Source organism: Monodon monoceros, unplaced genomic scaffold (assembly GCF_005190385.1).
Source record: "Monodon monoceros isolate NGI ecotype Baffin Bay Population unplaced genomic scaffold, NGI_Narwhal_1 Super_Scaffold_7, whole genome shotgun sequence".
In the NCBI taxonomy this organism is placed as follows: Eukaryota; Metazoa; Chordata; class Mammalia; order Artiodactyla; family Monodontidae; genus Monodon; species Monodon monoceros.
Genome location: NW_021703784.1, coordinates 78,356,404 through 78,380,105, shown reverse-complemented (window position 1 = coordinate 78,380,105; position 23,702 = coordinate 78,356,404). Strand labels below are relative to the sequence as shown.

At 40.4% G+C, this 23,702-nt stretch overlaps 1 protein-coding gene across 1 annotated transcript in view; it reads right to left on the bottom strand.

Annotated features, from left to right (window-relative positions):
• The window catches only part of LOC114887588 (hypoxia-inducible factor 1-alpha inhibitor-like), a 188,918-nt gene that overhangs the window by 140,911 nt on the left and 24,305 nt on the right, over positions 1-23,702 (bottom strand). The window contains 1 exon segment of the mRNA XM_029209385.1: positions 15,510-15,574. Within this exon segment, the coding sequence (XP_029065218.1) occupies positions 15,510-15,574 (65 nt within the window).

Below are 23,702 nucleotides of genomic sequence, written 5' to 3'. Positions count from 1 at the left end.
ATCGGCAATCCAGTCTGCTACCAGCATTAACAGATTTGTTATGTCAAAATGGTTCCTCTGCTTATTTCTACTGAAGATTTATTTCCTTAAGATTCTGCCAGTCTGGCCAAATTTGCTGAGCTGGGAAATGCTTGGAAAAGACGGAAGGAATGTTTTAACTCTGCCGTTGTTGAATTTTGTCTCCACTTAGAGAATCCAGTGGTACACCCCAAAGTGCAATGTGTTCACGAGCTCCTTGTAGCCACAGTGTAAAGTCTGCTCTTGGGATCAGGCTACCAATTCCCAAGCAGGATTGCAAGGGCCAAACAGCTCACAAATCATGACGTTTCATTTTCTCGCTGTAACTTAGTGCTCGCCATAGCTCAGAGCTGAATGAACTTTGCATGGCTTATTTCACATGATCTTCAAAACAATCCCATAAATTTGCTCTATTCTTATTACCTCCCTTTAGGAAACTCAGCTGACAGAAATTAAGGGATTTGCCCCCAGATAATACAGTTAGAAGGAGGTGACAATAAAGCTGGGCTGTTTATGAGGTTTGGGTGTCTGGTTTAAGGTGGGTCTTTTGATCGGATTGGGTAAGGATTATGACATAATATTATACTTTAGGATTGGTAGATACAGCAAAGCAAGAATTTCAAGGCAAGGGTTTCAAAGAGTCTTGGAGAATAAATAATTATTTTATGCTTCCATACTCTTAGAAGAATAAAGTCATGTTAAGGTAGAACAGGGAAGTGTGTGGAAGTGGATGGTTTGGGTTCTCATCAATGTCAGACAATTGGTCTTAACTTATTATTTGGAAAATATGGTTACCGGGTTTATCCTCAAAGGATCAAAGAGTATATGGAGGTAGACATTTCCCAGGCTGAAGTCCCACCAAGTGAAAATTAGCCACTTGCGATTAGAATCTATTTGAGTAATAGCTTCCAAGTTCACACCTACTACTCTGCCTAAACTTACCTATGAACCTCCAGTACGAAGATCCTTCAAAGGAGAAAAGTCTCTCCTAGACTTAGAGATTGAGAAGGAGTAGACTCCTGAGGAGAAGGAAGAATACATTCTGTGCATTCAATCCATTCTACTCACTGAAGATTCCCAGACCCTAGAACTGTGCCTGCCATGTAAGATGCACTCAGAGAAGATTTGTTGACTTCGTGTTGAATGAACAGTGAGGTGATGATTATAGTAAAAGTTGATACTAATATTTAATGAATGCTTACTCCATACCAGCTATCAAGTTAAACATTGATACGGATTATTATATTCACTTCATGCAGCCGCCCCAAGAGATGGGTACTATTTAGTTCCTATTTTCCAGAGGACAAGATAAAGTTAAAGACAAAATTAAAATACCCAAAGCCCACAAACAAAAACTCAAAGCCAGGATTGGAACCTAAGTTCTAACTGTAGAGCTGAGAATACTGAGGCCGGCACCTTACTTGCCATGCTATGAAGAGAAGAAAGCAAAAGCATATGAGATTATGAGCTGGGAAAAAGAAAATTACGGAGTGGTGACCTGACTCTAGAATTTCTATAAGTGTGTGGAGTGTGTGTATATTCCCAGCCTTGCTGTTTCTATCATAACATTCTTTTTTTAGGTTTCTTTCATACTTTGTACAAACTTTTATTGTTATGACAAACGTAACAGTGCAAGGCAATTCCTGTTTCATGAGGTCCTTCCTACTGGGGCATAAACTCTGAGGGAAGGAATTTATCTCTGTATTCCTAGGACCTGGCACAATACTGGGCACAGATTTAACACTCAACAGACATGTCTGTTGAATAAATATGTCTCTCTCATATTAAATAGCAATAAGCACTTTAAATGCTTTTTTGGGGGGCTTGAAAGAGTCTAATACATAATACTGTAACTCTTTCCCACCCACGTTCTGAACATATTGAGAAATAAGACAGAATAATAAAACAGATAGGCACCAACATATCATCTTTATAATTGAGAAAGCTGATTTAGGAGAATGTAGCTTATTTATACCTATTGGTGGGTAGGTTATGAGGCTCCAAAATTATCAGACATCTATACAGTCATAGAGAGTTCTGACAAGTTGTAGGTTTCTGCAGGTAGGAACAGAGTCTTTTTCATTAAACTCATGCCCTCTGCAAGCAAGTGGGCTCCCCAGAAGGAAAAGGAGAGAAAAGGACTGAATTATTCAAAAACACCCATCAGATTAGGTCTCTCCTCAGTCCTGGGAAGGGGTCAGGGAGAGGCAGGAGGACTGTGCTGGTGAAGCTCCATCCATGTGAAGGAAAACATGAGGAAAACGATATCTGTGCTTTCTCCTAACTGTGTTCCGAGGCAACAAAGATAGAGAGCATCTTGAGAGTGCAACCAACTGTGAAATTACTCTGATACACCATAAGAAAATCAAAGAAAGGGTGACAAGTTTCTGAAGGAAATGGAAAGAGATATAGCTATTGAAGTCCTAAAAGTTTGAGGAGGGAAGCAAATGACAATACAGGGCCTGCAGAAATGAGGATGAACTCTTCCACTGACAGAATATCTACTTATTTTCCTAATGAGGCTGACAATAAAGAATTCCTCTTTCAGGTTTTATATAAAATACATAGAGGATGCCAAATCTGCTCCCTTACCATCATATTCTCCCAAGATTAGAGAGAGGTTTTTATTCATCCTATGGTAGGTGCTGGACTGTATTCTTGAAGGACTACAAGAACCAAAGAATCCATCAATCAATCCATCATTTACAAGGCCAACCTTGCTTGTGATACACATGGTTGCAGGTTAGCTCAGAGCTGGTATTTTCTCACAGGAGTTGCTATACAAAAATTCTGACCACCATGGAAGATGAGTCCCGCAGGTTTTCACAGCAGTGGCTTCAGTTTGGGAAAAGCACTGGTACCATTTACTGGCATTTCAGCAAATAAATGAGTAAAGGAGGAAAAAGCAATTTTATTTTTAGTTAGAAAATCCTAAAACCAGCATCACAGAGAGACTTAAAATTCAACTGTTTCCCTTACTGGAAACTGTCTCTTAAATAACGCAAAGAGAAAGCTGCATGTACATCCTCAAAGAGTGAGCGTTATGAAAAGGCAAAAAGCAGGCCAACAAGATCTAGGAAAAACCCAGTGCGGCTCTGGGACACGCCCAGGCTATGGGGTGGGCTCTGCCTGGGCAGGAGGTTGTGCAAATAAGGGGACCCCAGTGCTCAGGCCAGGAAGCACTCTTATCACTTCAGGGTACAAAAGATGCATGAGAGGACCAGATTCTGAACACATTGGCCTTTGTTCTTAGGGTCTGTTTCTTTGTTCAGAGATTGGAATAACACTTTGAGAAGTGAGACATAAGAAGTCAGCCTAAGAGGGGAAAAAGGAATGTGGATTTGGAAAACTCAAGATATAAATTCTAAATCTTCACTGATTGTCTGTTTGAACTTGGACAAACTCCTTAACCTCTTTGGGCCTCAGTTCACAAGTTCATAAAATGGGAATACTAGCCCCTGCCATGCAGGACCATTGAGATGAACAAGTGAGGTAATTATGTGGCAGCATTTTGCACAGTGGAAGGTGTAATAAGACTGTCCACGGTCAGGGTTCAGGGAAGCCTAACAAGGCAACTGCCTAGGAAACCACCTGAATATAGATCTGAAGTCACCACCAGGTCTGCCTTTGACAATAGGGGAAGTTGCTGAGCTTTGATTTGGACCTGCCTTTCTTTCGCTTCTTGTGACCTACTCATTTGTCTCAGCATTTCTATACCACCTTTCTTTCAGGATCTAGTGCCCCTACAGTTTCCCCTTAGCATTTGCCTTGGGTGATAGCATCTTAACTAATTGAGTGAGTAGATTTCCCTTCTTCCTTTCCTCCATTAATCAAACTTAACTGTTTGTTGTCCCATTGCCTCAAGACCTTTGTCTTCTGTTAGGGAGGGGGGATGGAAGACATACTGAGCAAGCTACTCACTAAACCAGACACTGTATAAACACTATCTAATACAAGTGTTCTCAAAGTGTGACCCCTGGACCAGCAGTGCCAACACCTCCTGGGAACTTGTAAGAAATGCAAATTCTCAGGCCCCATTTCTGACCAGAAGAATCAAAAACCCTGGAATGGGGTCGGCACTCTGAGTTTTAACAAGTCTTCAAGGTGATTCTGTGAACGCTCAAGTTTGAAAACCATCAATCTAAGGCAACTCTCCCAACAACCCAGCCAGATAAGCATGATTAACATTATACAGGTAAGGAAATTGAGTTTAAGAGGTTAAGCAACTTGCCTGAGGTCACCCTGCTTATAAATAGCAAGGCTAGGATTCAAATTCAAGCCAGTCTGGCCACAGAGCCTGGCTCAAGTCCTGGCACAATACCATAACAATCATGACTGAAAACCCGCATCCTATTGCTCTGGGATAATAGCTGTATTCCAACAGCCACCTGGTATAAGGGCTAGAACACAGGGTGTGAATCACTAGGACAAACATTCAAACCCTGACCATGCATTTCTTAGCTCTGTGACTGTGGGGATTCGTTCAACATCTGAGCCTTATTTTCTTCATCTGTGTAGCTTTAACTTGATCTTATTTTCACACATTTCTGTTGTCATTTATGGGAGAGCATATGACACCGGGGCGCTCCTGCAGATAAACTTTTTGTGTTTTGAAGCTCTTTAGAGGCATTCAAGTTCTATTGTCCAAGAAGAGGAGCATAATCAGCTGTTGCGTGTAAGGGAAAAGGGGGAAAATCTATAAAATAGATGTTACCCAACCCCCACAGCCAGTTACAAACAAATTCAGCTCCTTAAGGATCTGAGCTCAACTGGAGACAACAAGATCCCTTATCCAAGATAAGACGAAGTGGAATGAACACTTTTGTGTTTAGAAACTGAAAAGGAAAATAGCCTAACCATTAGCTGTTGTTAAAAAAAAAAAAAAAAAAGTGTTCAAGTCTGCAGTGGACAGAGACCAGAATGGAGTCTGACTTGGTATTTCCCACATGGCTGGAACTATGAAGCTTGACCCCTGCCAAGGACAGATGGACTCAAGGACTTAGAGTTGTCATCTTGGGAAAATAAGCAGGGACACTTTTTTCTTAGCTCAGGTCTAAATGGAAGAAATGTAATCTTTCTCATTCAGTGGATCCCAATTTCCTCATCTGTAAAATAGGGATGAAATAAAATAATGTTTTTAAGATCACATTGAGAAAAATAACATTTATAAATTCAACATCATTGCCAATTCCAATTCATTTTTATTGGCTACCTAGAGAGCTGTGTTGAGAAGGCTTCTGAAGTTCATTGTCATAGTTGATTAGTAATAAATACCATGGACATGGTAGAATTGGGTAGGGGGTTGCCTTTAAGATAAAATCCAAACTCTTTAACATGGTTTGAAATAAAGTTCTTTGTGATTTGGCTGCTGTTGACTTCTCCAGGCTCGTTTCTCCTCTCAATTGTTCAATTCATCCTTGACCACGCAGTGTATAATGTTCATTGCCTCACAGGTGGCATTACAATACTGTTTCTTCGGTCTGGCATGTTCTTGCTCTCTCCCTCTTCTTCTACCAACCTTCACCACATTCTTACTCACCACGTACATACTGGCATACACACACATGCACGTCCCATGTTTTGCATGGCTAGTACCAAGGTTATATTCTCCTGCGATATGCTCCTTAGCACCCCATCATAGCCCCAAGGTGTGATTATCTGCTTGCCGGTCTTTCTCTTTCTCTGAGCTACGATCTCTTGTGGTCACTGATTGTGTGTGTGCCTGCTGTCACCAATATGAAGCATCACACCCCACCCAGAGCAAGCTAGGTAAATATTGCTGAATTAACCAAATTAAGGTATCAGTGATACATGCCTAAGAGAGTCAAGTACACAAAGGAAGGAACTGGAATCTGAATTCTTCTCACACATGCCAGAAGCTGTATGCAATTAAGTTATTACGTTTGTGCCTTAGGTTCCTCAACTTTAAAATGGAGAAATAATAGTACCTACCTAGCAGTGTTGTGAGTAAATATACATAGGATACTTAGAAAGCACTGGGTACTTAGTAAACACAACATAAAATGTCAACTACTAGTGTTATTTCTTGTGATTGACCAATTGTTTTGAAATCATCAATATCTGGACAATTTCTTAATCTTGATCATAACAAAATAATGAAATTTAATATGTGAAAGTTAAGCAATAAAACCAGGAGCAGCAACTTTAGCATCTAATTCTGAAGTCTGAGCTCTCTCCAATAATGTTACATCTGCAATAACCAGAACACCTCATTTCATAAGCACTTAAATATTATGCATGGGGAATCACACAGTAAACTGAGACTGATTACAACATAAAGTACCACACATAATACAACCAGTGCATACTGTTTCATTAATATTTAAACATATGTTGTTTTCTACCTTTGCCTGCTTTAGGCTGGTAGATAAAACCAGTGCCTTATATTACGTATAACACATACTGATACATTAAATTATTAAATAATTGTGATTGTCTATGGCCAATAAATCATTTTCTCATTTTATTTATCATCATCTATTATCACCTGCATTATTGAGATTTTAATGTTCTTAAAACACAATTACTTAACAGTATTAAGTATAGATATGGTACTGGATTGTGGAGGAAAGCACTATAGATACTGAGGTCATGGCTGAAATCTGGTCCAAATCTAACTCTCTAGGGCTATCCGTGCTTTGATGTTCAAATTCAGAATAAACTGAAACTCTGAACTAATGATATGTTTTCATTTCACATGAGACAAAACAGCATCAACTGAGGAGACTGATCACTTAATGAGCTTTAATTCAGATCAAGATTCTCATTTTTCGTATGGAAACACAAAAGACCCCGAAGAGACAAGGCAATCCTGAGAAAGAAAAACAGAGCTGGAGGAATCAGGCTTCCTGACTTCAGACTATACTACAAAGCTACAGTAATCAAGACAGTATGGTACAGGCACAAAAACAGAAAGATAGATCAATGGAACAGGATAGAAAGCCCAGAGATACACCCACGCACATATGGTCACCTTATTTTTGATAAAGGAGGCAAGAATATACAATGGAGAAAGGACAGCCTCTTCAATAAGTGGTGCTGGGAAAACTGGACAGATACATGTAAAAGAATGAAATTAGAACACTCCCTGACACCATACACAAAAATAAACTCAAAATGGATTCAAGACCTAAATGTAAGGGCAGACACTATCAAACTCTTAGCGGAAAACATAGGCAGAACACTCTATGACATAAATCACAGCAAGATCCTTTTTGACCCATCTCCTAGAGAAATGGAAATAAAACCAAAAAGAAACAAATGGGACCTAAAGAAACTTAAAACGTTTGCACAGCAAAGGAAACAATAAACAAGATGAAAAGACAACCCTCAGAATGGGAGAAAATATTTGCAAATGAAGTAACTGACAAAGGATTAATCTCCAAAATTTACAAGCAACTAATGCAGCTCAATATCAATAAAACAAACAACCCAATTCAAAAATGTGCAGAAGACCTAAATCAACATTTCTCCAAAGATGATACACAGATTGCCAACAAACACATGAAAGGTTGCTCAACATCACTAATCATTAGAGAAATGCACATCAAAACTACAATGAGTTATCACCTCACACCAGTCAGAATGGCCATCATCAGAAAATGTACAATCAATAAATTCTGGAGAGTGTGTGAGGAATAGGGAACCCTCTTGCACTGTTGCTGGGAATGTAAATTTATACAGCCACTATGGAGAACAGTATGGAGGTTCCTTAAAAAATGAAAATTAGAACTACCATATGACCCAGCAATCCCACTGCTGGACATATACCCTGATAATTCAAAAAGAGTCATGTACCACAATGTTCATTGCAGCCCTATTTACAATAGCCAGGACATGGAAGCAACCTAAGTGTCCATCAACAGATGAATGGATAAAGAAGGTGTGGCACATATATACAATGGAATATTACTCAACCATAGAAAGAAACGAAATTGAGTTATTTGTAGTGAGGTGGATGGACCTAGAGTCTGTCATACAGAGTGAAGTAAGTCAGAAAGAGAAAAACAAATACCATATGCTAACACATATATATGGAATCTAAAAAAAAAAAAGTGGTTCTGAAGAACCTAGGGACAGGACAGGAATAAAGACGCAGATGTAGAGAAGGGGCCTGAGGACACAGGGAAGGGTAAGGGTAAGTTGGGATGAAGTGAGAGAGTGGCATGGACTTATATATATTACCAAATGTAAAATAGATGGCTAGTGGGAAGCAGCTGCCTAGCTGCTGGGAGATCAGCTCAGTGCTTTGTGACCACCTAGAGGGGTGGGATAGGGAGGGTGGGAGGGAGACAGAAGAGGGAGGAGATATGGGAGTATATGTTTATGTATAGCTGATTCGCTTTGTTATAAAGCAGAAACTAATGCACCATTGTTAAGCAATTATACTCCAATAAAGATGTTAAAAAAAATTCTCATTTTTCTCCCACCCCATGGAACAAGACACAATGTCCAGGTTCCCTGCAGAATCAAAAGTCAATAATATCTCATATACCAATAATAAGTGAAAAACTCAAATGTAGATTTATTACTGTAAATCTACAAAAATTATAGATTGTAAAAAGACTGGATGAATGAAAACTCACGTTGACCATACACAACTGATAAAGCCATAAATTTATACACTTTCACCAGTATGTTTGCTTTATGTAAGTTTCTTAAAAAATGTAAAAGTTGTGTCATTTCACATAAGTCAAGGTGTAAGAGAGAAGCTACCAGTTTCCAAAAATTGATGGACCAGCCCCATAACACTTGAGCAGAAAGTATCTGATTGATCTATTTAGCTCCATGCTTAGCAAGGGAGAGGCACATAGTAGACCCTCAGGAAATGTATGTTAAGTGGATCTGAGCTATTAGAATGGAGAATATCTGTTTCCTCAATCATTTCTAACTGGACATGCAATTCATTTCAAAACAGTTTTCAAGCAGTGCTTAATGTCATAAACTGCTCCATTTTCTCCACGGAATGGGTTTCAATTTGAAAACCTAACAGGTCTAAATCCAAGGTTTATCATTTCAGGTGTGTTTTCCTTAAAACAGCATAGAAGAAATCAGAACTCATTGGTAAATAAGCATTGTAAGCAGAATTCAACTCAGAATAATTTCATTTTCTAAAGGAAAATGAGTCAGCACCTGTACAATAGAAAAAACAAATACTGTAAAATAAATAAGCAATGAGGAAGGAATACTGATATCATTCATGGCACCCCAGGAAGAAAGAATATAGAAGAAAGGATGACGGGACAAGTTCACTCCCTCAGAACCCTGCGTATGATATTGATACCAGCTCAGCGAACAGGAGGACTGAAAAGGACAAAAGACTTGGCTATTAAAAAGGATCTGTGAGCCTACAGAACCCTGCAGATCTCACAGAATCCACCTGAAAAGGTGCCAAGTAGTGAGTCTGTCACCACACATGCTCCAATGACATATGGCCAATAGGTTGTTGGTAAATATTTAATACAGTGAAATGCAAGACTCTGATGCCAACCTGCTAGGGTTACGAAGAAGTGGAGCCATACTGACAAAAGGCGGGGCCTGCAGGTAACAGTGGTGCTGTGTTACAGAGCTCATATCTGCAGACTAAAATTAAAACTCACTCTATTCATATAACACAACTCCCTGCAGGAGATCTCGCTAGATTTTCTCTTTAGTTAAAGCTGTCTTCTATGGTTCAGCAGGTTTAGTGCAGAGGGAAATTATATTGCTGGACTTCACATCTGTCCTACATACTCTACAGTAAGTCAAGTTGCTGTTTGGTCTTGGAATTCCCAATGCCCCAACCCAATAGTAGTATTTACTTTTTGTCAAACTTGTCACACTCTCCTTATTCTGGTCACATGAGGAAGACTCTGTACTGACTAGTCCAACGTGAGGGAAGAAGACTGATTAGTGATGCATTAATTTTTTTATCAAAGATCTGAATTTTGGATGATTAGAACTATAGCCCAATTGATGTATAGTCCTGAAGAAGTTTTAGAGGACAAGCATACTTCATTACATTGTGCTTTGCCTTATTGGGCTTTGCAGATATTACATTTGTTTTTACAACTTGAAGGTTTGGGGCAACTCTGCATTGAGCAAGTATTTGAGCAACACCTAAATAGACGTTTCTCCAAAGAAGATATACAGATCTTCTTCAATGTTGGTCAAACCGCATTTACTCACTCCGTGTCTCTCTGTCACATTTTGGTAATTGTCACCATATTTCAAACCCTTCACCAGCAAAAAGATTATGACTCATTGAAGGCTCAGATGATGGTTAGAATATTTTAGCAACAAAGTATTTTATTTAAGGTAGGTACACTGTGTTTTTAGACATAATGCTATTACACACTTAATAGACTACAGTATAGTGTAAACAATTTTTATATGCACTAGGAAACCAAAAACTTCATGTGATTCACTTTAGTGCGATATTCCCTTTATTGTGGTGGTCTGGAACCAAACTCTCAATATCTCCAAGGCATGTTTGGTATTCATCAATCCACTAATTTGGAACATTCATCTCTGATTACTACCACCCAATACTATTGACTTACACCAAAAATTAAGATCATAAGGAAAGTAACTGGAGAAGGAGAGAAATGTTAATGAATATTATTAGTTACTATATCTGACTGTGTTTTGTACCAGCCCCATGCTAAATGGAGTGTGTACCTTATTTCCTTTAATCTTCGCAATAACTTTGTGCGGTAAGTATTATTATCTACATTTTACAGAGGAGAAACTGTGACTCAGAAAATGTCATCTGTCCCAGTGGAAAAAGCCCAAAGTTAGAACATAGGTTTGTCTGATGAAAGTCTATGCTCTTTGTCATCAAACTATGATGACAGAGTCTCTGAAAAGTCCTCTGAAGGGAAGGGTCCTATGGGATGAGGCAGGTAATACAGATATCAGAGGCAGTAAGACAGAGACACAAGAACTATTTTAACTCTAAAGGAAAAAAAGGATTAATCGCAATTGAAACTTTGTCTTAATATTAAGGATACGATGGGGGGACGGGGGACTGTTGTGCAGCAAGAACTGGCAAAGAAAAGGTGAGTCTCGTGAGACTAGATCGTGTCCCAGGGCTGACCATGTGCTGAGGTCAATCCCAGAACAATGTCCCAAGACCAGGTAAAAGAAGTCTGTTATTCGCCTGGAATCAGCCCATACCAGGAAGCAGGGCCAAGGTTTAGAACAAAGCATGAAGGACAAGAACAGTGATGAGCAAAGCCGAAGGGGGAGAAACGTGGAGAAGTTGGTGAGGGAACTACCTTCCACCAGTAATGAACTTTGATTGTGCTGCAGGGGCTGGCTCTGTGCTTGAAACTATACACTTCGTGGTCCTGCCATAAGGAACATCTTCCAAGGTTGCTGGAGAGGGTTGGCCACATAGTACATGAGATTTATCTTTGGGTTCAGTCTTTCCTTGTTTCCTGGGTACAACATAGTTTCAAGACACACATAAATGCATTTAGCTGCTAGTAGATGAAGGCTTTTACTGATTATTTATACCTCTCCTAGTGTCAGACCTTGGCATCTGTTCTGATCTCATTGCAAGGTAAAGCATACCCTGTCTGCCTGTCTCTCTGTCTTTCTCTCTCTCTCTCTCTCTCTCTCTCTCACACACACACACACACACACACACACACCCTCATTCCTAGACTAGCTATCCTGGTCAATGCAGTCGTCTTTAGGACCAGTCTGATTTATAGTCTCAAGCTTTTCACTGGGATCTTAGCTCCCAGCCAACTAGCAGGGTTGCCTGGAGGTCAGGTGACCAAGTCTGTGTTGCATTACTCATTGTCAAAATTTCAGCCAAACGAGGAACATATGTAAAACTCAGAGACATTCTGGCATCACTCTTAATTAGTAACCACGATCTGAGCATTTGTTATTTAAGCTCATTTAATTCCAGCCAGATTACAGCGTGTTGCAATGCAGGCTGCCTTCTGCATCATCATGCGAGGTTCCGTTAGCAGGCTTCAGGGAAGCATGAAAAGTCACATTTAATCACTTCTCAGAGCAAACTGTCCTGAGATGGAAGTAACATGAGCTACCAGGGGCAGCAGTTCTGGCTGTGGTGGTTCAGTAGGCGGCGCCCGCAGGCAGGAACTCCTGGCCAGCACACCTTGGTGACCACAGCAGGCCTTTGTAATTTTCCAACGTATGTTACATAATAAACATCATTTGGGAACCATGCTCTTGTGAGTGTGTATACTCATTCATCCAAGTGATCAGAGAAAAGAAATAATATTGTTTCCAATAAAGATGGTGGGGTCAGGAAATGCTATCACTGACCCGAGTAAAGAGTAGGATACCTAATGAAGATGAATGAATTCTTAAAAATAAAAACAAGTGTCAAATTATGGGTTCAAAGGCTTTCAGTTGGCCATGGGGTTGCATGTCAGAGGTCTTTATGTAAGGTGGTCAAATGTTATAGCTCTTTCTAATAAAACCCAAAACTTTTGAATGCAGAATATGGCAGGGGTTGTCTCTCCACAGACATGCAGGGCAGTCTGTGCCAGGGCGCAGAAAATTAGGCGGAGCTGAAGGGGTCAGGAAAAAGAAAGACAGTCAGGAAACGTTTTCTCTCCTCTTCCTCAGCAGGGAAGGAGGCTGTTTCAGGACCTCTGCATTTTGAGAATGACCTGGATGCAAGGTCCATGTTTTGGACTAGGAGAAAAAAAAAAAGAAATGGAGAACTGGAGAAGTATGGGATGGAACCCAAGGGAAGGAGAGGAGTCATCTAAATGTGGTTGGGAACTGTGCAGTGTCACCTGGTCCATCGCAGCTCCTATCTGGGAAGTGTTAGACCTGGATTCTAGTCCTAATTCCACTCCTGTAGAACTTGGGCCAAGTGCTGCATTTCACTGGGTCTCATTTTCCTTATTGGTCAAATTAGGAGTTGAATTGTAGGACCTTCAAAATTTTTTCCAATTGGAATATTCTATTAAAAAGTGTTGAAGTCTGACTTCTCTGTAATTCTTAAGTGTTTGAAATAAAGCCCTGTTTGTTTAAACAAATTTCCTCTATTTTAAAGCAGTATGTAAAATGAGCCTTTTAAAAAAAGATTTGTTAAAACTTGTTTCAGTGAATCAGGGCGTATTGAGGCCTTTTTTGTACTCAATCTTCTGATAAGAGCTGTTGGAGAGATAAGAGACATACAAAGTAACTCCTATCCTCAAGGTGCACACAGGCCAGTTCAGAGAACACACAGATACACATGAAGGGATGAGTAAGTGAGACAGCATGGGATAGAGTAGGAAATTGTGAGGGGTCAGTGCAATGGCTATCAGAAAACTGAGTGGTCAGCATGAGCTGGAACAATCTTCGATAGATCTTGGAGGAGGTAGAACTGACACTGGGCTTTGAAAAAATATCTACAGAAGAGTGAGAGTAGGGGATAACCTATGTGAGCGTGAAGTCATTTATAATTTACATAATATACATGGGCAGGGAGGGGGACAGAAAAACAACCTAGATATTAGAGGAAGAGTCATGTAATGAAGGAGCAGGAAATAGAAGAATGCTATGGAATCAAAAGGAAGGCCTTAAAAGCCAGCAAAATTCAGAATATATATCTCTATTTATTACATACACTCTATATATGGTTGGTTTTGAAAATAGCTTTGAATTAGGCTATTGTCTCACAATGTATTGGGCTATTTTAATACTTTCATAAGAATTGTCCGTATTATATATGCTGTATAAACTTATTATTGAATATCTGTAGGATAGCCCATCAGTCTAGGGCCACCTAAATTTGAATCTCTTCTTTGCCATATGCTACTTGGGTGACCTTGGGCAAGTTATTTATCCTCTCTATGCCTCAGTCTCATCTGTAAAATTGGAATAGTAACAAAGGTTCCATGAAAATTAAATGCATTAAGACACCAAAAGTGTCTAGAACAGAATCTGGCAAAGTCTAAATGATAAATGTTAGCACTTAAGTCAATTTACCATAATTTACTTAATTGTTTCCCAAATTCAGGAATTTACATTGTTTTCCATTTTTCACCATTAAAAAAGGCACTGCTGTTCACCTGAAAAAGCTTTTTTGTTATTTAGAATTAGCTATTTCTTTAGCAGAGAGGTTCCCAGAATTGGAATTACCAGAGGCAAAGGGTGTGAATATTTGAAGATGCTTGTTACATCTTGCCAAGTAACTCCCCGATGGGCTGTGCAGCCTTGCCTGCATGAAGAATTGTCTTTACAGAGAAAAAGAGAAGTTGCCAAGTTGATAGAGGGGACTAGTATATTGGTTTCATTTGCACTCCCTTGATTACTAGTGAAAATGAGCAACCTCTCATCTTTGTAAATGAGCAATATTTCACTTTTGTGAATTATCTATTCATGATTTTTGCTTATGAATCTGTTGGTCTTGGTCACCTTAACACTTGGTCACATAAATTTTTCTTTTTTAAAAAATGTATTCGGCTGTGTTGTCTTAGTTGAGGCATGTGGGATCTTTCATTGCAGCGTGCGGGCTTCTCTCTAGTTCTGGGGTGTGGGCTCCAGAGCGCACAGGCTCAGTAGTTGCGGCCCACTAGCTCAGTTGCCCCGCAGCATGTAGGATCTCAGTTCCCTGATCAGGGAGTGAATCCATGTCCCCTGCATTGGAAGGCTGATTCTTAACCACTGGACCACCAGGGAAGTCCAACACTGCTTTTTGTTAGCATGAGAGATTGTTTGTATTTGGATGATATTATCAGGCACTGGTGCATTCTTCCCTAACTGACCTCACATCATTTAATACATGTGTTTCCTCTACTGTGTGAATGAGAACATTATCTTGTAAGTCCTTAGCATCTATTCCAGACAATTCTTAGTATCTGAATCAATGTTCTGTATACAGTAGATATTCAGTAGACATTTGATAAACCACCCAAAGAATGCCATTTTCCTTTACCACTCTGATCAAGTGTTATCCAAAATTTGAAATTCATATAAATTTGTAATCCTCAGTACATGACTCTCAACTATAGTCACCTGGCATTTTTTAGTGTAAATGCCAAACTTGCACCTTATTACAAAGAGTGTGATATTGAGGCTTGGTCAGGGAAGACTTGTATTAACTTGAGCTGCTGTAACAAAAATACCATAGACTGGGAGGCTTAAACCAGAAACATTTATCTCTCACCATTCTGGAGGATGGGAAATCCAAGATCAATTCTAAGATCTGGCAGATCTATAGCCTGGGGAGGGCCTGCTTTCTGGCTTGTCGCTAGCTGCCTTTTCATAGTACCCTCACAAGGCCAAGATAGCAAACTCTCATCTCTTTCTCTTCTAATAAGGACATTAATCCCATCCTGGAAGCTCAGTCCTCATGACCTTCTAAACTTAATCACCTTCAAAAGGCCTCACACCCTAATACCATCTCATTGGGAATTAGGTTTTCAACGTATGAACTTCGGAGAAACACAAGCATGCAGTCTATAGCAAATAATATTCACTGATAAATACAAACAGTATAATCAGATTACCTGGGCCCAAATAATCACTTCCGCATTCCAAAATCTTAACTCCATTATTCAAAAAACTCTCCAGCCTGCAAAAAAAAGGAAAAAGAGAAGGTACTGTTTCCCCCTAATACTTTTTGGGTACAAAAGTTTTGATGGATAGCAGTGGAATAATGAAGTGCATATTCTTCTGGACAGTCTAATGTAAGCAGGGGAAGCAGAATGGCCTATATTTCATGAAGCGAAACATTGACAAGGGCCAAACTTCATGCTCTCAGCACTTGGGTCATTTCATTAGCATTTGTTATTTTTATACATTGGTAGTTATGGATGTCAATGGCATTTTAATATCCCAGAATGGTCATAACACCAATATACTCACTCCCACTAATGTTTCATGGCTTATGGATCATTTCCAAATCAAGAGCCTGGCTGATAATATGTCTTAACACTTTCCATAACAGAGCTAGGAGGAAGAAAAAAAAGATCCTCTCTCCTGGGTACACAAGATACTCTCCCACTTAGTTTATGATGACCAACATTATTTTTCATTTATTTTTATGAGATTTATAGGGTGCATTTCCTCTAGAGAATTCTGTTCAGAATTGAAAGTACTTAGGTGACTTGCTTGCATGCTATTAATTTTTTTTTTTTTTTTGTGGTGCGCGGGCCTCTCACTGTTGTGGCCTCTCCTGTTGCAGAGCACAGGCTCCGGACACGCAGGCTCAGCGGCCATGGCTCACGGGCCCAGCCGCTCCGCGGCATGTGGGATCTTCCCAGACCGGGGCATGAACCCGTGTCCCCTGCATCGGCAGGCGGACTTTCAACCACTGCGCCACCAGGGAAGCCCCTAAATTTTAAAAATAAAATTATTTATTTATTTTTATTTTTGGCTGCGTTGGGTCTTCGTTGCTGTGCATGGGCTTTCTCTAGTTGCAGCGAGCAGGGGCTACTGTTTGTTGCAGTGAACGGGCTTCTCATTGTGGTGGCTTCTCTTGTTGCAGAGCACGAGCTCTAGGTGCACGGGCTTCAGTAGTTGTGGCACACGGGCTCTGTAGTTGTGGCTCGCGGGCTCTAGAGTGCAGGCTCAGTAGTTGTGGCACACGGGATTAGTTGCTCTGCGGCATGTGGGATCTTCCCAGACCAGAGCTCGAACCCGTGTCCCCTGGATTGGCAGGTGGGTTCCTAACCACTGCACCACCAGGGAAGCCCTACATACTATTAAGTTTTACTTACTCTATTATAGCTTTAAAGTATTTTAGACTCAGGTATTGCTGTGCCATACCTTCCTAAAGACCCCAACAAAATACCAAGCTCCTCTGTAAGGTCTTTATTTTATCACCAACATCTCCATGCCATGTACCTTAAAAGCAGAACTGATATAAATTAAACTCTTTCCCACTTACACTATATTACTGCACAATACATTATACCTTGTCGTGTGAAAGCATCTATTAGGTTGGCTTCCCAACTCCTTAACTATGTGACAAACAACATTACAGAGAGTAACAGATCACAGAGTGAGATTCCCAAATCCACCTTTCACAATGGAATCCACCATGTCTGCAACTGATTTGGCTCAAAGGGAACCACCTGACAAGTTGGGCCAGGCAGAGTCTTTCGTAAGAACTTAAAATTAGGAGGGGGAGTGCTGTGTTTTATTCCTTTTGGAACTGGAGGTACACAGTAAGAGAGTAATAGAAGTTTTGATGAATAAATTGGTTAACAAATTACCCAATCTCTAGTGAGTGGTAGAGGAATAATGGCAAGTGATTTATTTACAGTCAGAAAACTCTCACATCTGACTTGAGGCCTTCTCTTGTGTCTTCTATACTCACCCCTTTATTCCTCCCCAAAGACACTGCCAGCATGATGACAGCAATTCAGTGTAAAAGAAGGGGCAGCAGCAGCACAAGGCCAGGATACCAGGTTTCTGGTCTCATATTGCCATTTACGGGGCATGTATACCTTGGACATGTTATTAACCTCTCTAGAAGTGTCCCTATGGCTCACAGGAGTCTACTTTCCAGGGTACTGGGAAAATTTAATAATATGTAAGTGAACTACTAAGTACTGAATGAATGAAAAGAACTGCGTGAAATGATAAAGAATGGATTAAAATAGAACCATTATTAAAGCATTTTGAGTGACATGAACAGAGAAGGAGATGATCACAGTCAGGAGGAAACAATTATTTTCAGGCACTTCCTAAAGCGTCTACGACCTGTGTCTTTTAATTCCTCCTCAACCAACAGACTTTAACCACCTCAGACTCCATCTCCAGGTTTAACTAGTATAAATACTTCTACATAATGTGTATGGTGGTGTCTTTGGGGGGAAAAGTCAAGATGAAAATAGCATGGCTGACCCACCTCTTCAACTCGACCATGCTCAATCAATAGCTACATCTTGGGGCTTTGGGACAACCACTGGCTGTGAGAAGAAAGTGTCTTCTCCCCATAGGGGTGGATATTGAGCCAGGTGCCCAGTGGAGGAGAGAGTTCATCTTCTTTATAAACATCTAAAATAGGTATTTGCCAAAGGCAGGAAATTAGGCTGCAAGGCCTGCTGGCCTGTGAAATATTTTGAGAAATGATGGAAGTTGTGGTTCCAAATGTGACATTAGCAGACAAAGAGGGGCTTCTTATTCCTATTGGCCTAACTTCCAAAAGAATCTAGAAAATCACAGCGAGGTTAAGCAGAAAACTGAGGAACCATATGATAAAGGCAAACCAATACTCATGGCTCATCCCTGAAATCAAGAGATCCAGACTCCAGGCCAATGCCACCACTTATTAACCTGGAGTCCTTAGGCAAGTTATTTAGGATCTGTGGATCTCTGTTATTTCTTACATAAAATAAAGGTGTTGGATTAGAAAACTGGATGTAGGGATAAGTGACAGAAGAAGACTCTGGCTAACTTAAGTCTAAAAGAAATTCACTGGAAAGATTCAGGTGGCTCACAGAATTGAGAGAAGTCCTAGGGAACCAGTCCAGGAAAGAACAGGGACCAGAGAGGCTCTTGGGACCTCAGGGGCAGGAACTCCCACGCCGCCTAGCCAGCATGCTCATGCCGGAGGACATGTGCATCCCTCCTTCTTTTTCCTTCTTTTTCTTCTTCCTTTTCTTCACCTTCTTCTCCTTCTTCTTCTCCTTCTTCTTCTCCTTCTTCTTCTCCTTCTCCTCCTTCCTCCTCCTCCTCCTCTTCTTCTTCTTCTTCTCCTTCTCCTTCTCCTTCTCCTCCTTCTTCTTCTTCTCTCTGATGCCATTCTATCACTTCAGATATTCTTAAGAAATAGAACACCCTAACCTAATTTACCATTCTTCCTTCCCATTGTCAGGTGAAAGCAAGAGTAAATCCAATTAAATCTGCACACGATGGGGAGAGATCAATTCCTAAAACTCCTAAAAGGAAACATGGCTGCTGTGATCAATAGAAGGTAGAGTGGACTTTGGGTAGCCCAAATCCACAAGTGTCCACTTTAACAGGCGTTAAGTTATTTATAGCAGTAATATCCTGGTAGTCCATGTAGCCTTTATTACACTGTAAAAGAATTCTGATAGAGGAAACTGACAACACAAGGGGGATATATACTTAAAGGCAAATGGCAGCTCCCCCATGGGTCTGATTTAGTGCATCTTGGGTGGACCCGTGAATATGTATTTGGAAACATTCTGGTTCCTCAAGGGGTTCTGATGCCAGATCAGGTTTGGGAACCATTACTGTCCTGTTTGTTTAACAGGAGACAATAGAGATAGAACAGAGACAGAGATGGCTGTCATTATGTCATTAGACAATATGAAAGCCCTCCAGGGGGAGATATATATACATATGTATCTCCAGACACCAGACACCGTAACATCACAGTTCCCTAACCTCCTTCTCTACCTGCCACGCTAGACCTGGAGGGCAAGAGAGAGGAGTATTACACAGTACAGTTTAGCCCAAGCAAAAGTAGCAAATACTCTCCCACTCTCCTTTATTAGAAACACTGAATTTAGCAATCCTCCTCCCTCCTGCTGTGCTCACTGCTCCCCCTCCCCCACCTCATACACCATATGTTTTTAATCATGCCCCCACGGTTTCTCTTCCTGCAATGTCCCGGGCAAATTAAAATTGAAAAACAGAAATCTGAGAACTTGGAGCAAACGTGGAAACTCGTGACAATGGTGGTAATCAGCAACCAGGCTGAATTCTCCAGCCTACAGGCAGGCGATGAGATGGTTTGGGGCCTCAATATAACTAAACCCATAGTATACAGTACACCATTCACTTAATGGCGAAAGAGGTTAATTGTATTCCTTGTGACTTTTCTTAAAAGGATTTTCCTCATAGGCTTCTGAAAGTCCATTCTGGAAGATGCTCTTAGAGAAAATCTAGCTCAGATTTGGGGCTTTTCTTTTCTCGTTGTTTTTTTTGTTTGTTTGTTTGTTTTTTATTCTGAAGTTCCAATTGCTACATTTTAGGAAGTTTATGAAATCTTTACACTGCCTCCAAAATATTGATTATAATCATATTTATTTTTCTGGGGAAGGCACATTATAACTTTCATCAGATTTTCACAAAGGCTTTAAAAACACAAAATTAACTTAAAAGTCCAAAAGTTGGACTGGTTCACCTCACTCATCTCAAAGGCTATAAATGTAATGGCTAAAGTCTTTAAATCTATAGGTCAGAGAGGTCTGCTTCAATTCCTTTTCCCACCACTTCTAAGATGTGAGACCCCAAGCGAGTTACTTCTGAGTCTCTGTTTCCATAGTCACTTGTGGTGATAATAGTATCTGGTTCATAACATTGTCTTACAAATTAAATGAATTAAAAATATGAAGTGAGGGCATAGTACCTGGCTGTCTTAGTCCATTCGGGCTACTATAACATATTACCATAGATGAGCTGGCTTATAAACAACAGAAATTTATTTCTCACAGTTCTAGAGGCTGGGAGGTCCAAGACTAAGGCGCTGATAGATTCAGTGTCTGGTGAGAGCCTACTTCTTGGTTCATAGATGGCCGTCTTTTTACTGACTCCTCACGTGGTAGAAGGGACAAGAGAATTCTCTGGGGTCTCCTTCATAAGGGCACTAATCCCATTCATGAGGGCTCTGCCCTTATGGCCTCCCAAAGGCTCCACCTCAATATACCACCTCATAAGGCTTTAGGTTTCAACATATGAATTTCAGGGGGCCACAAACATTCAGTTATAGCAGTGGCATTCCAAGAATATTAGACTTTATTTTTATTCTTACTATTATGCATTATTATTATCATTATTATTATTAATGACAGATGGAGAGCTTGAAAGCCAAAGGTGTTCAGTATCATCAAGCGATCACAGAATCAGAACATGAAGGCAGGTCTTCTTATTGCTAGTAAAGTGGGAACAGATGCCTAATTTTACTGAATTTATTGGGATCCCCTGGCGAAGGAGGAAAAAAAAATCATAATATCAGAAGAAACGTATTTGCACCATGGCCCATATTACATATGACAGGCTTTGCTTCTCTTAAAGATGAATTCAGCTAAAATACCAACTAATGAAATTCATGGACTCATAGCTTCACAAAGATTCATGGGACTTCAGGAGTCATTAATCCGAAGCATTTCATTTCATAGATGGGAAACTGTGGTTCAGATAGGTCAGGCAACTAAGATACAACAAAGGTCATTGGGGAAGAAGCTAAGGGGCCAGTTTATAGTGACCTAAATGATTATCCTGGGTCCCATTGTGTACAACTTTGCCTGAGAGTCAAAAGAACCGAGTTTGAATTCTGGGCTGCAATATATACTAAGCATGCATTCTCAGAATATTTATCGTAGGTAAGGCATGTGAACGTTGAGGAATGGAGCAGTAGGACAGGCCAGGTCTGTGTCCTTAGAGAACTTACGTTCTAGAACAGAAGATACACACTAAACAACAAATTACAAAATGATGATTTAATTATAGTTGTGCTGGAACAGCTGGGTGGGTCTAAACATACCTGCCTCATGCACAGGGTTAGTGTGAGTATTACATGAGCTAATGCATTGTGGGCACATAAAGGAGTTAGTGCTTCACACCCACTAGCTATTATATTGTCATAGCAGCTTCCTCATGCCCTATATTGTTTACCAGTTATGTGTCTATGTGTCAAATACTTCAAGTTAAGAAGTTTTATCTCACAAAGTGAGTTGGTTTTGACTCCAGTTTGGCAGAGGTCACCAGGATTTTCATTTTTTTCCACAGATACCGCTGAAACACTTTCATGGTTTAGAGTTCTTTAGTGATCTTCTCTAGATTTTATTCATTTTCTTCCTAGTTCTGAGAAAGCTTGTCCTTTGACAGGTGAAATCATGAGTGACTTAAAATGAAATAGCTTTAAAAAAATTTAAACACAGAAGGATGTTTCTTCACTATTTAAAGAGGTGGGGCAGAGAGCAATGGTCCAGGAAATTCTTTTTTTTTTTTTTTTTCTTCCAGTGTTGACCTAAAAGGCCAGGACTCTGTGAAGTTAAATTGTACCCACACTGTATCTCGAGCAGCCTGGCTGAAGCACAGCCATGACTCTATTCATCTTTCAACCATCTCCCAGCATCTTCATTCCTCTATTGGCTCCACACTGACACTGCATATTCCTCCCATGCTTCTCTTGTGAAATTCCTGCCCTACTCAGCCCCCCAGGTTATCTCCCTATTACTGAAGGATCAAGCTGAACTTCTGCTGACTTTCTAATCCCAGCTCTGCCTTGCACTCACTTGTGTGGCCTTGGGCTAGCTCCTAATTGTTCTAAGCCTATTTTCTATGCATGTAAAAGGGACAAATACCTAACCCAGAGGGTGACTGCAGGATTAAATGAAATGCCATGAAATAGCTCGCAAAGGCTGCATTCAGTAGGTGTTAAGATGTTATTACTTTTCCTTCCTCTAGCAGAGCATCTAGCCAGTGATGGGGGTTTTCTGAGGGTATGGGCATAGCCCGAGGCCTCAGGACTACCAAGGTGAGTGAGAGAAAGGTCAAGGCAACAAGATGTGGAGCCTGTAGCCTGCTGCTACAGCAACTCCTTCTACGTCTGCTCTAGGTAATGGGATTCCATGGACTCTTGTGTTTTAAAAAATAATTTTAGATCTAAACTGAGTTGGAAAGTGGGAAAGTTCACCAGCTGCAAAGGTAGAGGGAAGAGTGTGCCCACGACTCTCCTCATTTCTGACACCAACTGCAAACTCAGAGGGTTCTCAGAACCAGCCTTAGGTATTGATACAATTCACTGGAAGGACTCATAGAACACTCTGAGAGCAGTTATATTCACAGTTACAGTTTGTTACAGCTAATGGATACAGATTAAAAATCAGCCAAGGTAATAGGTGGGTAGAGCTGAGTTCCTCTTCCTGTGGCATCAGAGCAGTGTTAGTCCCCTGGCACTGATATGTGACAATACTCACAGAGCACTGCCAACCAGGGAAGCTCACCTGAGCCTTGGTATCCACAGTTTTTACTGGGGGCCCATCAGGCATAGGCATGATTGATTGCCTATGTGGTGGATCTCAGTCTCCAGTCCTTCTGGAGGTAGACTGTACCATGTGACTCAAAGCCTGCACCCTTAATTTCTTTGTTAGACTATCCAATGTGACCCAAGACCCCCAGGCAAATAAAGACATTCCTATTAGGCATGACATTTCAAGACTACCTCCCAGAAGCCAAGGACAAAGCCTAGACCTCTCCTTGAGCAATTTTAAATTCTTTGCTACACAGAAACCTCCTCTCAAATGCACACTCTAGCTAAGTCACTCATGATCTGCCCGACCTTGACCTTTTATTCATTCCCCCACATGGAATTCCCTATCTCCTCTTTCTTTACCCTTAGTTCAAGACCTATCTCAAATCACACCACCTCTGTTACAACCACTGGTTCATATTGCTCTTTTACTTTTCTTATTGCCAGTGATGTATTTTATCTACATACTTCTGGCACGTCACCTCAACAAACATTTATTATATGCACAATGTTCTGGAGAAAAAGGAGAGAGAGAGAGATGACCAACATGTTGATCCCGAATTTAAGGGAGCTTAACATCTAGTAGGGCAGGCAAGTTCTTTTCATTTGCTTATTCAGTGAATATTTATTGAATATCTACTTTGTACCAGGATCTAAACTAGTTGTCAGAATACATAATTATCTATAGTTACAGAAAAAAAAAGTAAGACCCAATGAGAGAGAATGTGAATGATATGGTCAGATTCTA